Consider the following 17,823-nt stretch of genomic DNA (forward strand, 5'->3'; position numbering starts at 1 on the left):
TATAGAGATAGTCCTCATGACTATAAAACTCTCATTGCTTTTTGATGAGCTCTGTATAAAAGTGACATGGAAATAATTTACACAGAGCAGGGAATAGATAGTGCATGGTAGACAAGAAGTATAGCCACATATACAACAGCAAGACTTAACAGAAATATTGCATAGTTTTCTCTTCAGCTCTAGGGGTAAAAGAAATGATGCATATTTCCTACAGTCACCTGAACTCTCATGTATAGCCAGACAAAATTTGTTTTTGTACCTCTTGTTTTTATTCAGGTGCTAAGTAATAAATGTGTTCCATAGACATTTGTATATGTTGCTTTTCGCTCAGACTCACTGGAAGGAAAGTTAGGTATGAGCTTTGTAGAATACCATTAAAACTGCATCTAAAGCAAGACAGAGAAAACTTAGTTTGTCTGAGAGAGATTCATAAAGGTTTTTCGGTTTACCTGTGGAGGTATAATTAGTAAAATTTGGAGATACAAAACTTCCTACTTGGGTTCAGTTCTGCAGACAAAATAAACTGGGAATGGATGATGACCTATTGTTTCTAGTACCAAATTTCCTCTTTCCTACTGATAGCTGAGTGTCTCATTGAAGGGAAATCTTGAGTGAAATCCTGGTTCCACTGAGGTCAGTGGTAAAAAAAAAAAAAAAAAAAAAAAGATTGAATTTAGTGATATTAGGGTCCCCTGAAGCTCTAGTGCTTCGTTTCATCAACCAGCTGTTTTTCTCGTTGAAGATGGCAGAAGGGCTGCAATCTGTGAAATCACATTTTAAAATATTCTTTTGCCTTGAAAAGTGCAGATAAAAATGTAGCTTTATACTCCACCCTCCTTAATAGTGTTAGACAAAAAACAGGCAGAAATATGATCTTCTATATAACTAATCAGAATCGTTTTGCTGTCTCCATACATATTTTTCCCATGGTGCTAGGATGGTAAATATTTTAGTAGAGGGAATTAGCTCTACTTCTTTTCCTTTATGTTCTGTTATCAACGGGACTAGCCCACACCCTCACTTTGCCTCATTTTTTGGCTCTGTTTCTAAACCCTAAAATTCCTGTTCCTGCATTGAAACACAATTAAATTGAGGCTTAATGTGGTGCCTGTTTAATGTAATCTTGCTTTCTGGCTTTTTTTTTTTTTAATTCTTCCAAGTCTGAATCTCATGAATCAATGTGTATTCACATTTCATCTGAAAATTGCTAACTCTCCTCGGTATGCCTTAAAGCTTCCCTTTTTTGGTTTATGAAATAATAATAAAGAAGCTTAACTCTTAAGATTAAGTTGTAGCTGGTTTGTACATTAGACAGACAATTTCAGCTTAACAAAGTAAAAATGGTGTGAGAGAGAAATTGCAGCTTGATTATTTTTTAAAATATTCAGATTAGAATGTCATCTTTTATGAGTTTTTTTATAACCACTTAGATTGATACAACTCTCTAAAGCTGCTCTGTTTTTCATCACACATTCTCATCTGTAAAACCTTCATTTTTATTAATCTTTGTACAATCTGTACAACTTTGAGATTAATTATTTTAAAAGAGCTACTTTCCGAGTGCTAAGGATTTGCTGGACTAATGCTAAATGCAAGCATTTCTAAATATTCTTCAACAGATAGCACTTGCTTAACATTTTATGTTGCACAAGTATCAGTCTTTGTTTCCCAGTTATCTAGAGTTACATTTTATGGATATGTTTCCAGGTCTGTTTCTGGCTGTCTAGAACCAAAGAACAAATACACTGGGTCATTTTTTCATCAACTAACTTGGTGAACTCTACATACTTACAGTCCAGTTCTGCCTTCATGCTGCTCTTGTTGAAATTAAGGGAGCTGCATATTTACAGGAAAAGGCCGAATGAGACTGTGACACCCAATCCTGTAGTCCTTACTCGAACAAAATTCCTGTTGGATCCTGACAGAGCAGTTTGTCTGCAACTGGCCTTGCTTAGTTCTGACTCCCTGTAGGACTTGCAGAGGGATTAGCCTTGTGTCTCTCCTAATGATAACTCTAGGCTTTAAAGGGGAAATTGTGTTTATTTTTGGTTAATCCAAATCTTTGCCCCTTGATATCCCCTTGGCTTTAGCTGAACTTCTCCTGGGGGTTGCTCAGCCCTTGGAGGAAGGGGGACGTCACTGTGTTGGAGCTTTGGCCAGTGCTGGTAGCGGTGCGTGAGCGCGCTTGCGGCAAGGCAGCGTGCAGCTCCATTGGCGGTTCTCCCGGCTACCTTCAGCGGTGCTGCAGCAGTCCAGGCTGCCAGGGCAGAACATGCGGCTCCTTCTCTGGGGACGGATCTATCCCAAAGTATCAGTGCTTGCCTACCCTGAATTATCAGTGTTCACCTGGACAGCACTGGAGAATCTCTAATGCATTTTCTTTCTAATCTGTAATACATATATTATTAATGGAACTGGCATATAAAATGTAGACTTTATGGTGCTTGGGGGAGATGTAGGATGTTGACTACTCCTGAGATACTATCTGGACAATTTTTTGTTATTTTTACACCGTAGTGAAGGTCAAAGTGTATGAGACATTGTCCGTTAGCCTAGTTAAGCATATAATCCCTGACTAGAAAAGACAAAAGTTAAAGATCTCCTACCCTCATTTACTTAATGTACTGCAGGTATAAATTCATCGGTTACTTGCATTGCTCATGTATGTGGGATTTCCTCTGATCATTATCTTTTGAGTGCAGTAAAGTAGGTCTCTGAGGTTCAGTAATATATTTAGGAGATTTATACCGGTTCTTCTATCAGTTCTTTTTATTTTAATATATAGATTATAGCAACATAAAGAAACCTGACTCTGCAAAATGTGGTATAAATTTTGTGGAGTACATCACGGATGCATTGAGTGAAGGAGGTTGAAAGAAAAAAGTTTGTCTTTCACAGTAAGGTAAGGACTGATGCGGAGTAAAGATTGAAGTTCGAGCGAGTGGTGGTAGGGAGTGATTGTGAAAACTCTTCCTTCAGTGTACCAGTATCTTCCCTGATTTGAACGAACATTCACTTGTTAATTTCTGCCTCCCTGAAGATCAAATTATTGCGTATTGCTTCATAGTAAATAGTACCTTCTTTCCCAAGAAATCTCACTTGGCCCAATTTGCTGTCTTTGTCCATATGACCATGCTGAGTACCAGCCAATGCTGATATGTTTTAAAATGGGAACTATGGTTTCTCATTGAAATGTCTCTTATAGGGAGCTGTTTAAGTAAATGGCTGTTCAGTAGTTAGTATATTATGGTTAAGGAGGCTCTGAAAACAGGTTTTAATCTTCAAGGCTTTGCAGTTTTATGTACAGCTATAGTGAAGTGTAATTAGAAATAATGGGAGGAAATACGAAAATGAAAAGGCTGAACATTGAGGAAGACTTCCCAAATATGCAATAAAAGTTAACATGGAGGTCTTCTGGAGGATAGCTCCCATTCATAGAGATATAGCTGAGGGCATAGACAGGGTGTTTGTTCTGATTCTTATTTCTGGGAGGAGTTATTTCAGAACCGACTAGTCTTTACAAAGTCTTAATCACTGAAGGATGAAAACCATGTGAATGTGAAGGGAAAGTTAGGCTGTATTTTGTGGTATAAGCTTTTACTGGATATTCCTATTCCTTCTAAAGTTTCTGTCCTGGGAATTCTTCTTATCTGGCTTTTTGTTGCTTGTTTATTATAATGTGTAAGGTTGTTAGCAAAGGTGTGAATGAAAGGTTACACAGTTACTCAGGGTGACTAATGGTAAAGTTTACTAATACACTGCAGATGAGCAATAGCCTCTGCTGCAAACTGCAGAACTTCCTCATTGTGAAGGTGGTAGTTTTCATCTCCCACTTTTCAAAAATGCACCATATAATTTGTGATTAACACGAGTGTTACCAACGGTTGGGTGCTGTGTCCCCTCCTCCGTTTATTTATTTATTTTTAGCAAAGTTTATGGACTTTACTGCCTTTAAATGGAGGGGAAAATTCAACACTGATGGGGAATCTGAGTTGAGCAAATGGTAATTTATTGCCTGTATTAGGGGACCAAAGGTTCCTAATAGGAGACAAAAGGAGACTTTATTTAGTTAGACATGGTACATATCCAGAGAAGAGATAAATTTAAATCAGATAATAGTATCTTCCTTTCTCTAATATTGCAGATAATGCCACAGATCAGAGATACTTTCTTGCCACCATCCTGTAACTTGTTTCATTATGATCTCCTGTTTGCCACTTAAAACCGAAATAAGCAGAGTATAGTCTCCTAAAGGATGCAGCCTTTGATCCTTTGCCTGGGTAGGAGGAATTGAAGCGAATTCTTGACAAGTTCTAGCTGGCCAGAAGCAGGAAAATGGTGGCTGTCACTGAATCTCTGAAAAGCAGGTCTTTGTGTCATTTGGCTCTGCTGCCTGAACTAACCCAAGATGTGAGGTCAGACATGCATAACGGCTGCAACTGGATGTTGCCTTCCAGAAGGCTTGCTATGGCTACTGGTCAGGCTATGACCGTGACGCTCCTGCCTGAACAGCTGGGGCAAAACGACTGCTGAGTGGATCTCTGAGTCTGGTGGAAGCCGCCCTTAGAAATAGGACGTAAAACCTAGGTGATGCATATGTGCACTTGTACCTTTCTGGTTAGGCAGCTGGCAGGAGCTGTTGTAACCAGGTTTTGAATCTAGTGTTTTAAGCAGCAAAGGACTTGAGCTAAAGAAGCACATCTCCCAGGTGACAGCCTGCAAACTGGTGCGTGGGCTAACAAAGACGAATGTGGCTCACATGCTACAGCAATAGCTGTTCACAAAAACTCTTCCCCGCCTTTTTAGTGAAGTTCACAAACCGTTTAGACGTCTCCTGCATTCCAGTTCCACTGGCTGTTCTGCAAATCACTTAAGTGGTTTAAAACTTCCTTGTAATTCTACTCTGCACATGAACTTTGAGTGAAGAGAAAGGAAGGACTGGTGAAATGAGAGTCTGGGCCTCAGGGACCCCCTAGAATTGCTATTGCAAGCATTTGGCAAAGCCTAGGATAACATCCTATATATCCATCTTTGTCCCTAACAGTGTGCCCCTGGGCTTTGTTCTGGGCTTTCTAATTTCTAGCGCAGTGTAAAATATGAACGCTTACCATTGCCAGTGTATATTAATACATGTGGCTACGAATGTAAAAGCTAAAGTTTGTTTACATCATTTTGACATCAAGGAGGTTGCAAACAGGAAATACAATAATGCTTTTAACATTCTGGAGAGCAGAAAGTAGGATTTTGAAGAATAAGTGTAATTAGATAAACATATGATTGTGACACCCCCCAAAGCACAACAGAAGTTACACATTTTTAAATTTGTTGTCATGATACTGCATGCAGAATCTTGATCATTAGGGATCCCTCAGTAGGGATAGACTAATTTTTTTTGTTTTTTAAATGAAAGGTTAATCTATAATGCATCCTGCAAGCTGATATGTGGGATAAATAGTTTGGACACTGATTTGTAATCTCTGTTTATGAGTACATGACTGCTATTCTTATAAATGTCATCACTTTCTTGGTAGTATCTGGTAATATCTGAGTCATGAGGTGCTGACAAAAATCCACTGCACTTAATGTGAAACTTGAGGCATTTTGCTCATTCCAAAAGATATTAGCAATAGCCAGCCCCACATTTAACTGATAAATAATGTGTACATGTGCACATGACACAGTTATGCTGCTATGTGGGTTTTGTTTCCCTTTCCCAATATCTTTGTGGAAATACATTAGAGTCCAAAACATGGCAGTCATTTTTTTTCCTGAACTGTCTTAATGGATACTAGTAGATGTATGTATGGACTCAGTGCTTTGGCCCAGAAGGAAGCAGACCCATACAACAGCAGAGCAGGCTTCTTTTGGTGAATGTGGCTTGAACTTGGATATCCTGGCTACAGAAGTGAACTCTGCATCTGTTATCGCCAATTTAAGAAATGAAACCTCTCACATGGAGCTGAGTACTGAAAAATATTTCATTTCTCCATTATTCCCCTCTTTATTTACAGCCATACGGCAGGATATGAAAATGAGAACCACAGTGCTCCTATGTTATACAGCTGTGGGGCCCAGTACAGAATACACACCCATGGAGTTTTTAGAGGCATACAAGTGAGTATAGTAGGGTATTCTTCACAGGGAAGTAAACTTCTCCCTGACTGTAATGTTTGTTTACTGCTTCACTGGTATTTATAAATCCATCCTTGATTTGCGCTTTCCCTGTGTTATCTTGAAATGCTTGAAATAACATGAATAACGTGTGTCCTGACTTCATTGTATACTGTAAGACTACTTTCTGGCACAGCCATTTACAATTGTTTATTTCTCCTTCTGAAACACATCTGTGAGGCAATATTCCTTATCAGCTTCTTGGGATGGTCCAAAATAGAAGGTCCAGTCACTTTTGCCATGTAAGGCTTCTGTGGTTACAATGGGTTAAGTCCAATACTGTATATAAAAAAGTGTTAGATGATATTTTGATTTCAGGGATTTATAAAGCTTTACTAATTTGAACATATTTCCTTGAAAGAAAATATAATAAGTGATTGTGTCCTAATGACTAATTTGTAAACGTTTGGAAGGAAGGTATCATTCATGGGAGTTAATTTTCTCCCTTTCTGAAGGTTAGAACATTGATATATAACACTGCAAAAATATACCTTATTTGAACTTATGGCAAAGTCATTGCATGATATTTCTCTTCTGTGTCACTCTGTCTTCTGTGTTTTTAACATACGTGAATATTTTTACGCAGCATCATTTGTACTTTTCTATTTACTGTATGGTTTAACAATTCATTATTTAGCAGTGAGCGCTCAGAAACAGGCGTGTGAGCCAGCTTTTTGTTGAGTGAATAGAACTTAGTGGTTAACATTGTTTAAGGAAGTTAATTATTCCAGGAGATGATCGTTTCTGATGGCACACTGTGACAGTGGCCAAACTCTGTTATAGTTGAACTATCCACCAGCTCCACCTAGACAGTTTTTCTTGTTTTGTTTTTTACCAATTTGCATTAACCCAATACATTAATATCCCTGTCCTTTAACTTAATAAGAAAGTTTAATATGAAGAATGGAATGTTACTCTGGCTCATGCTCTTATCTCTTTCACTGGTATAAGCCTAAAATTATTTCATATGCCAATGAGTGTTCTTCCAGGATTGTGCAATTATACATGAGATCAGAACACGGCCTATTTTATCTTACATATAAATATTGATGAATACTGGAATTTAGTAAGCAGAGTTCACTGTATTTCACCTTCATATAATTTTAATACTCCACAAAGAATAGATTAAGGTATACTAAAGTTGTACTTTGTTAACGAATAGTAAAATAAAATTGCCTGTTTGCACTGCAGTATATTCAAGTATCTCTTTGTCATGGAGAAGTGCATTTGAGTGTTTGCTTTTGAATATGATAACTAGAAACCAAGAACATATGCATTGCATCAGCAAGTCTCTGTCATTGTAGGATGTCCGACGGGTGCCAGGAGTAGCTCCAACTATTGTCCGATCAGCAAGTGAGACAAATGAAAAGCGCCCCTTCATGTGTGCGTACCCTGGCTGTAACAAGCGATACTTTAAGTTGTCCCATTTACAGATGCACAGCAGAAAGCACACTGGTAAGTGTCAGCACTGACTGGTATAAATTACGTTACAACACTGGACAGCAGAGTGGCGAGGGTGATTTTAAAATGGCATTAGATGCAAGAAATAATCTGCTAATCTGGGGACAGTGAGAATCTGTCAGACAAGGTATGTACGTGCTCTGTCATCTGGGCAGTTCCTCTTCTGGGTGCAGAAGATTCTCTGTGAATCTAGTGAGGAAGAAAAACACAGAGCAGCACTGACAGCAACTAGATCACTGCCTGCCTCTCTTACTATTTAGAGAGTCTTTCAGCGTGTAATTGAAAATTTCACTGTTTCCTCTGTAAGAGGAACCCAGACTTTTAGCATCCCCTTGTCTCCCTCTATAAGCAACTTCATGGTTGGGCGTGGGGGAGCAGGGACTGGAGAATGAGCTCCCTTCCTATGGGACCTTTTCGTGAAGAATTGAGGCTGAAGACAATCATCAGTAGGCTGAGATCTGGGATCTCTTTGAATTCAGGCAATACATGTTACATCTCAAAATACGGACATAATAAAATGCCCTGCTTTATCCTGCACAAGAATAAATTGAATCTTTTCATATTTGAAGATTTGTAACTGTTTTGAAATGTATGATTATGATACATCTTTAGATATGTTCCTTATGCTTTTTTTTTTCTGATTGCTTATTACATTTTTATTTAGATAGTGCTTTCTGGGTATTATGATTTAAATCTGCAGATAAAATCTGTAAATACAGATGTTTAGTTAGCCATGGATATGACAGAATGTGAAAGTAATATTACATTGATGTCTTCCTTCAATATTTAATATATGACTCCGGTTTCTCAAGAGGCAGTTTGTTTTTGCTGTTGTCTCTGGAGAGCATATGTTGCTGACTGTCCATCACATTGCTATCTGTTCCTTTGTACTAGAAAACTGTCAAATAGTTTCTTTCAACTATTCGGCAATGTTAACAATTATCATAGTTGTCAAAGGGATGAAATAGACCACGGGAAGGCAGTCCATGTTGTTGTGACTGGGCAGATGGTCTCAGAAAAAGTAGTTTGCAAACTTTTCCTTTTGAAGGCCGTACGGTTTCTTGCTCAAAACAATTGTAAATTAGAAATAAGCATTACAAAGCATTTTTAATTCTTGAATGTGCAAGTTACAAAATATTCAGATAGACATCTTCAATGTTGCTCAGATTACAGGTTCAAGGTAATTTAGATTGTAATGGGAACTTAGTCTTTAGGATCTAAGGTCTGCAGAAATGCTATTCTATTTTCCATAAATAAATCTAAAACAGAAGAAAATTTGGAGACCTTTTTGGGGTGCATTAGCAACAGTATTTTCCTTGAATATGCCTAAAAACATTCTGAATTTTTATCCTAATTGCTTTTTCTTTCATTCCTAGACTACTTTACTCTGTATTATAGCAATCATAATCTTAATTTGTTTGTTCTGATCCTATATTTTATTGTATTTAGTTGCTTGGCTTAGGCAGTGTTATTTCTGGATTCATCATAAGGAATTCAGTTTACTTTTTTTTTTCTTTAACTGGAGAAGATTTTTAGCATTGTATCACATATTATCTAGGCATGTAGAGTCACCAAAGTCCCAGAAGATGTAAGGGATGGGACTAGGGCCATCTAGCAGCCCTGCAGCGAGTTCTCCCATTTGCTCTGAGGTTATAAAAGCCCCCTGCTTCTATTTTGGTTTATGCTATAGTGGAACCAGGTAGAGGAGACAAGTTTTTTCCTCTCAAATGCTTCTTCTGTACAGGTGGGCCCAGATCTCTCTGCCACTACATTTTCATATGTTGACAACAAGCCTTTTTTTCCTCTAACCTTTGCAAGGTACTTTCACTAAGTGGCCAACCTGATTCCCAAAGCTTGCATTTGCTGATACAAATGTTGATGTTGCCAAGACCTCTCTGGGATATAGTATGTCCAGGTCCAGTCAACTATGATCAGCAAAGGTGAATGTAGGCTGGAACAGGGGTAGAGAAGGCTTTCTGGGATGATTAAAGGATTGGCAAACGCATCTCAAAAGGTAGTGAGAATAAACTAACCTTTTATGCCTGGCAAAATACAGACTGAGAGAGGATATGGACATGATACCCTTTTAAAAATGCAGTTGCAGTAAGCACCGAAGATGTAGAGGATTTTTAAATAAGAGAATAATAATGCAATATGATTAAATAGGCAGGAATTAGCAATCAGCCATTCAGACTGAAAACTAGAAGAAAGTTTTTAGTTATCTGAGAGGTAGATTCCAGGGATATATTTGAAATAGGTAGTGGGGTTTTAAGTTTATTTTTTCCATAAGGTTATGGAAGCCCATGATAGGAGAAGGTAGTTTATAGAGAGAGGAAACTAAACGTGGGAGAGGAGTTTTGAATTTTTGATTGGCTGGGGCTTTGAAAGCAGATAGTACCTTATTTATTTGATATTGGGCTGTCCCTGGTAACCCAAGTGGACCCGGAAGGAATATTTTCTCCACTGGTATATGATATGATGATATGTCTTGGTGTATCTGGGGGTTTTGCTTCCCTCTGCCATGTAAGCCTTGGAGTTGGTTGCAACTAAAGACAGAAAGCAAGAGATAATGCATTGCTGGTATGGAAATTGCTTGGTTAACTTGCTTGGCTGATGCATCCAGACTTGGGATCAGAAGGGATTTCTCCTCTTTATCTAACTGGCTTACCTGCCTGGTTTTTGCCCTTAGCCTATTGTATGGGTGCTAGCTATTTCCTATGATTATCATCTGGAAATTTTACTCTAGCAAGTCTCCAGCTGCACAGAGATTAGGACATGATGCGCTTCATTTCTTGTCTCCTCCAGTAGCCTGTAAGTCTTAGTTTTTGGGAGTGCTTGATGAACTATACATATATATATACACATATATACGGGAGTATTTGTAGTGGATATTCTGCAAACACTTCTGAATATGAATTAATGTATTTTCATGGATGCTTGGCACTGCAGAAGCGCTGGACTTGGTGGCTGTATGGTCCTTTTCAGTCCCATCCTCTTCAGGAGTCCTGGACAGGTAGAGAGACTGTTATGCTGAGAACCCATTTCCAGTCTGCTGTGTAACATCTATCTTTCCCTGGCTATCTAATCCAAAATTATGGGTCTTTCTTGTGGAAAAGCTGATCGCTGAAAGCAAAATCTGGAAACCAACTTTCTCCAAGGGCAGATCAGCCATTGCTATGACGACTGTGTCTTGCTGTTGATAACAGTTATGACAGCTACAGTTCACACTTCTCTGCACCTTCTTTTTTTTTTTTTCTCCACCCGCCTGTTTTTATCTGTGAGGGAATATCTTAAGGGACCAATATGACCGGATTGATAAGGGAGCAGTATGACTAGAGTGAGGCTATCCAAATGTGTTAACTAATTTATATGGCTGTCTCTTAGGCTCTCTGATCATCTCTCTGTTTGTAACCTAATTAGCTCCGTAACACCACTTTAGAGTGATATCATGAAGCTAATTTTAGAGTTCCCTACTAAGCATACAAATTGGGCTTGGTAGAATTAACTTAGACAGAAAGTAGTTGGCAGACATAATACTTAATATTCTTACTAAATAAAGGGGTATTTCTCTTCTTCTATTCCAACTTTTTGATGGGGAACAAATCCTGACAAGCCAGTTTAAAGTCAGGAGAGCTCTCAGAAATCAGCCAGAGTAGAGGATAGTTCAGTTGTGTTTGGTATACCTCCTTATGGCCAAAATAAAATTTTACTAGTCCTCATGTCTTGTGGTTCTGGATTGACTCAGGGGTTTAAAGCTCTTCCACCTTTCTTAGCATAATGGAAGGTCAATTTTGTAATTATGAACACCTGACTTGAAAATAGTTAAATATATCTAAAATTAAACCAGCAAGTGGTATCATTACAGAATAATATTGGCTCTTGATTATAACTTTCCTTTCTGTCATAGATATTTACAGAGGACTGGCTCATTAGATCTTCTATTCACCAGCTGCAGTACTGCAAAATCAAGCAGGGCTCTGAAACACAAAATTGGATTCTGTAATCAGTTTTTACCAATGTTTCAACATAGCCTTAGTGGAAAATATGTTGACATTTTGTACCCTCCAAGACCGCTTATCCATTGTTAACAATGCCTTTATTGAAACATGTACCGCCAAAAAAGCTTTCTCTTATCTTGGTATATTTTGCTGCAGTAGATAGGCCTCCTGAAGGAAATGCAAAAATACATATAACTTTTTGACAGTACAGCCATTAATATAGTGAGTTGTCATCCTGTAGTAGACTTTAGAGATTTCTTTGCAGAAATAAATTTATGTCTAAACCTTCATGAATTTTATGTATGGTGGAAACATCATCATTTTTGCCTGAGCCCTTTTGATTGTAGCACCACACATTGGAAAAAATGTGAAATTACCCAAACTAAAAGCAGCATCTTTGCAGGGAAAGTATTCTCTGCCTTTGTACAAAAGACATCCTTCAGCCTAAATATTCTCAACTGCAGGTAACGAGTTTCTATAATGAAAACTGAGAATCTATAACTCAGGAGGGTCACCCGTTATGCAGTCGGGGTCTCAGCTCTTGGTGGTGAAATTCAGAGGTTCTAATAGGTCTAAATAATGCAGCTGAATAATCATTTCTATGCTCATCATCTAATAATGATTTCTTTGCTTTGACTAAAGCAAATAGCCTTTTACAATGGCATGTGTTACTATGCTGCAAAACACCTTACAGTCATTAGTGCAGTTCATCATTACAACACCTTTGAAAGATAGAGTTATATTCTTTTTATCCAGAGATGATAAATGGGCTTGTTTGTGTTGGAGCCGGGAACTGAACAGGCTCTCCTCTTAAGTCTAGTGCTGTAACTTCTGGAATAGCGCTCTTTCCTTAATGCTGCTTTGAAATACTGACCTTTATACTTAAGCTGTGGAATACCATCCTGCAAAATACTGTGGAAGCTGAAAGTTTACATGGGTTCAGGAAACGACTGGACAAATTCATGGAAAGAAATTCCATTAAGCACTGTTAAATATAAAGCCACCTTTGGCTCAAAAGTCTCTGACTCACAGACTTGGATACTAGGAGAGTGTCCAGGGAAACTATTATGGCTACTTGCCCTATTGTGTTCTGCCATGGGCATCTTTGGTGAACCCATGTGGGAGACCACAGGGCTGGATGGACCTTTGGCCTTAGCCAGTATGGACCACTCTTAGGCTGTCATTTCTGAGGGGTAAAACAAAATTATGTGTGTGTTTAAAATAAGAGATTAGTTGCACAACAATAACATCTTTTTACACCCGAAGTCCTGTATGAAGATGAAAATTTTACCTGTAAAAGCTCCCTACTAAATACAGAAACACCATTTACTTTGCTGAAGCAAATTTAAGTTGAACAGGAATGTGTTATACTGGTGCGGTAAAGTTCGGATTAAGGGGTTGTGCTGGTTTGATTCAGTGGGTATACAGGAAAAGTTAGTGAGGTGAGCATAGGCAAGCCTTCAGATTCTCAGTCAGGCTTCTAGTCTGCAGGCTTTGGTTTCCAAATATCAAAAATTTACCTCTGTCCTCTCCCATCTTGACTATTTCATTGTGCACCAAGTTTAGCCTTTCTTTTGTGTTCCCTCTTTTAGTAATGAAATGCAAATAATCATGAAAACCTCAGCATCATAGGTGAAAGGACTGCTGAAAGTTCATCATCATCTCCTCTTTTTTTTTTTTTTGGTATTGTATATGGTCATACAGGAAGGTGACTGTATTATGGCATGCTTTTCATACATTGAGAGGCTTAAGCCTGCTACTGGAGAGGTTCTAATAGACCCACAGGAGATTAGACACTGCCCTAGACCCTTTCTGTATAGTGCCTTAATGAGGCACCAACAGACTTTTTCTAATTTGGCATCTTCTTGTCATGCTGTTCTAATGAAACTTGTGGAAGTTAATGATTACATGACAATAGGTTTCAGTAGGTGTTTTGCTTGGCACCAGCTGATACTGAATATGTAGAAAGAAAGAGAGACTAGGATTTCTGTCCAAATATTGTGCCTCTTTTTGTTTGTTTGCTTTTGTTTTGTCTGCAGTGTTGACATATCTCTGTGTAACCATACTATATTGATTCCTTTAATACATGCATTGGTTAAATTTGTCCTGATTTAATCAAGATTATATTTCAAGTATTTAAAGAAATACTTTAAGATACATACCATCAGACCTGCTATACTATTTTATTCAAATACCTCCCTAACCATCTTCTGCATTTATATTGCAATTAGGAGACAATCATCCTGTCACTGCATTCTGCTCTGCTGACATTCCCCTCTTAAATCTGCCAAAGGGCTGAATTCCTCAGAAGTAAGTGGTTTCTGAAAAGCAGGCACCCCCCAGGGAGTCCTTGTGGTCAAAGTGTGGGGAATTATTTTAAACACTTGTGGCAACTTTAATCCCTTATGTTAATAAATTAAGCATGGCAGAATGGAAGTTGTCCACACCAAAGTTTAAGAATCAGTAAACTCCTTGGGGTGACTGTCACAGGAGCTTAAATTGTTCTTGTAGATTTAGCTGCTATTGTGAAATTTTGATCTTAACTACAGCGTTATACATTTGGAACGCTTTTCTTAATATGCTACTTATGCTGTGTTACCCAGATCAGAAGGTTTCCGCTTTAAACTAAAATAGTTTGCACTGGTGTCTTAGAACAGAGTTCTGTGCAAATATAGTACAGATCTATTAATAAGCCTTTCAGTTGGTTCTGTAATAGTACTTACATGGTGTCTAATGACAGGCCAGAAAAATCTGTTTGAAAACAGAAATATCTGTAGAGCCTTAAATCCTATGTCACACCCTATTATCCTAATGATTAATTCCAAACAAATATTTATGTAAGACAGACCAGTTCACTTACGTCAGTTATGCACAAGATGAACGTGGCATCACAGACATATTCCTTTGCTGTACCTCAGAGGATACAGTTCTCATTCAAGATGCAACTGATGCTAAGAAAAACCTTCTCCTCATCATAATATAATAAAAAATGATGATCCTTACACTGAAAGTTTTTGAAAGTGTTATGAGTTTAAAAATACACACAGAGAAGCCAAACCCAGTGTCCCTTATATTTTCAGCTGACTTTTTTCTTTAGATCCTTCATGCTGGATCTTTGTTTTATACCTCAGCTTTCCACAGTAGACAAAGCAGGTCCCAGCTGGTCCAGCGTGTACCTTGCAGATAAAAGCCAGGATCCTCCCTGCTTTGCAGTGAGATATTTCATTAGTTCTCATGCTGAGGTCTTTATGCAGACCTGTGGCACTGAAAAGAGACTTTGTGTAGGTATTGATGTAATTATGGATATTTTAGGCTCTTGCATGACTACATTGTTGTGTAAAGTGGCCTTAGACTAGATGAGAATCAGATCTGAAAAGCCATACAGCTCCTTCTGTAACAGCATATGGGTTATTTTTTTTGGGCTGGCTAGATTTTCCCTAACTCTGCAGTGTGCTGCATTCCAGCAACATTTCCCTCTTTCCTCAAGTCCTTTGATTGCTGCATTTCTCTTCGCATATTTATGTGGCTGGTGAAGTCCTTCATTTTGAAAATCATGTTCATCTGAGATACTGGCTTTTAGGCTTTTCAGTTTTTTTAAATCAGCAGCTCACTTTTGGTCCTAGACAGAACATATCCTGAGGTTCTCCACTGAACTGTACAGAAGGTAGAGGAACAGTTTATATTTATGTGAGGCTTTGGAATAATTCATAGGTTTGGCTGTGGGCTGTGTGCAGCTGCATGTGAAATTCTGTTTAACGGTGCTTTATGGAAGAAACATCATTTGTGTTTTGGGGAAGAATGTATATTTTTCTGTGGTTGAATTTTGCTCTGTTATTCTTTTAGCTCACTTAGCCTAGTTAAAATTACCAGCTGCATGGATGTCATTGGTTTAGTTTTTGCCTTAAATCCAATTCAGAGTGAACTGCATGTTGATCCCTTGCACAAATTATGTATCTCTGAAACAGGTGGAAAAGGCTGAATATGGTTTTCAGAGAAATACAGAACAAGACATTTCTGTTCTTTTCCAGCAGAAAACAGTAAAATGGTTTTCATGCAACTTCATTTTTGTGATTTTAACCTAATGGGCCATTTTTTAGAACAAAGAGATTCAAGATCAATGACAATGTAGAGTAATTAGTTATTTCCCCAGCCTTTCCCCAGTGATTCTAATACAGTTGCATAATTTTACATTAAATGAGTATCTGGCCTAACTCTAGACTGCTTTAGAAAGGAAGGAAGATGAAATCTTTTAGTGTAATGCATTTTATCTGCTGATTGTGGTTGACGTATTCCCCAGTTTAGCCACATTTTCTAATAAACTGTTTGTCCTTTACAGGTGAAAAACCCTATCAGTGTGATTTTAAGGACTGTGAACGAAGATTTTCTCGTTCAGACCAACTCAAACGGCACCAAAGACGACACACAGGTTTGTGGGCAACACCCCTCTACTCTCTAGAGTTCATCTTTGTATGCGAGTTAACTGCAAAGATTTGTTCTTAAATTTAGCTTTGGTAAGGGACTGTAGCTGCCTTTTCTTTTCTTTTCATATTTTTTTTGCTGGCATTTCAGCAGTAATGTGCTTGTATATGTGACTTTTTCATCCCACAGCCATTGTTTTGAAAGTTCTTTAAATGAAACTGCTCTGTGCTGCATCTCCAATATTGGAAATATATTTTTAAGAAGCAAGCAGTTTGGCAAAAAAAATTGCCAACAAGTAACCTGATAAACACTACTGTTGCTATTCTGGTGTTTGTGTGGTAAAGCTAATATGTGAGTGCTGGGTATGTATAACTTGAAAAGGTGGTGGAATTACCGTGCACTTGCATGTGCAAAGGAGTACTGGAGAAAGAAAAGCCATACCAGCTGTATGCTCCCAGGGCTCCAGTTCAGCAAACCCTTAAGCTTAGATTTGAGCCCTTCTTGTATTTTGATGACTAAAGAGGGATTCTAGGAGTAGCAAGGAGAGAAATGTCAGAGATCTGGCTGGTTGGTTTGTACTAGAGAGTTCAACTAGCCAAAAATAGCCTGCGAACTGTACAGCACTTGTTAACCATACCGTGGATCAGGCAGTAGCGGTCATGAATGGGTTTGGGTCCTAGCTAGGCTTGTGTGATCTCTCTCAGTGAATCATTTGTTGGCTGAGGTGTTATTCTGAGGCAGCCAAAACTATTTTTGAGTTCAGTCTAAATTCAGCGAGTTGTTTTGTGTGTGCATGTGCACCATTCTCTGGAAATGTCAGGGTGGCCCTCTTCAGCATTTCTGGAGTTCCTGGCCGGCCAGACTGACAGGGGAGACAGCTGCCACTCTCAGAATCACAGAAGAGGAGACGATGCTCACTCCAGCCTCCTGGCTGGGAGTTGAACTTCGAGAGCACTCTGCACAAATGTGAGGAAGGGTTTCAGAGTGCTCCTCTGACTGAGCTGCAGGAAGAGATTGAGTTTGGGTCCGCTCTGTCTCAGGGGAGTGGTCTGACAATTGGTCTACTGTCTGTTATGTGGTGGATTTATGTCTATTACTTTTCTTGCTAAAGATGTTCTACCCCACTGAAATGGTATTATTGACAGAGGTAGGAAGTGTCTCTGAAGGCTGGTGGTAAAAGTACTCCTTTGGGATGACATATTAACAAGTGCATGCTAGAGCTTCTGTGTTAAGCAGTCCCTGAGAGTTGTGCGTAGCATGTAAAGTAAGCAGTAGTAGTAAAGCCTATTGGAAGTATATACAACTATATTCCTAAACCTCTATTTTTCTCATGTGGTATCTGCTCATATATGATGCCAACAGTGCCAAGCCATAGAATAAAAACTAATGAAATTTGCAAAGCTTCCTTGGTCCAGATGTGTAAGTGGGTGTTTGTTTACGCTGGTGCAATTTGGATACTTCAGACGCAGATGTTGGAAAAGGAGGTTGCAAAGGGGTTGTACGTGGCAGCCTGATTAATGACTTTCTGTAATGCGTAGGCATGAAGCTGGGAGGAGCAGTTACAGTAACTAGTACCAAAAATATCCAGATTTTTGAAAAATCAGAAATAGCTGGTATCATTCATCCTCCCAAAAGATGCTGGAATATGACAATAGACTTCTTTTATCACTTCAGGTGTGAAACCCTTCCAGTGTAAAACCTGTCAGAGAAAGTTCTCCAGATCTGATCATCTGAAGACTCATACCAGGACTCATACAGGTAAAACAAGTGCGTA

General features: G+C 38.6%; 1 protein-coding gene across 2 annotated transcripts in view; it reads left to right on the forward strand.

The window, feature by feature from the left end:
* WT1 (WT1 transcription factor) overlaps positions 1-17,823 on the forward strand; it is a 41,659-nt gene that overhangs the window by 18,967 nt on the left and 4,869 nt on the right. The window contains exons 6-9 of one of the 2 annotated variants that reach the window (XM_068945261.1): positions 6,012-6,114; positions 7,476-7,626; positions 15,967-16,056; positions 17,724-17,807. In XM_068945261.1, the coding sequence (XP_068801362.1) occupies positions 6,012-6,114; positions 7,476-7,626; positions 15,967-16,056; positions 17,724-17,807 (428 nt within the window). Of the gene's footprint in view, positions 1-6,011; positions 6,115-7,475; positions 7,627-15,966; positions 16,057-17,723; positions 17,817-17,823 lie in introns of both variants that reach the window. The other variant, XM_068945262.1, reaches the window with a different exon arrangement.

The sequence above is a fragment of the Struthio camelus genome, chromosome 5, assembly GCF_040807025.1.
Source record: "Struthio camelus isolate bStrCam1 chromosome 5, bStrCam1.hap1, whole genome shotgun sequence".
In the NCBI taxonomy this organism is placed as follows: domain Eukaryota; kingdom Metazoa; phylum Chordata; class Aves; order Struthioniformes; family Struthionidae; genus Struthio; species Struthio camelus.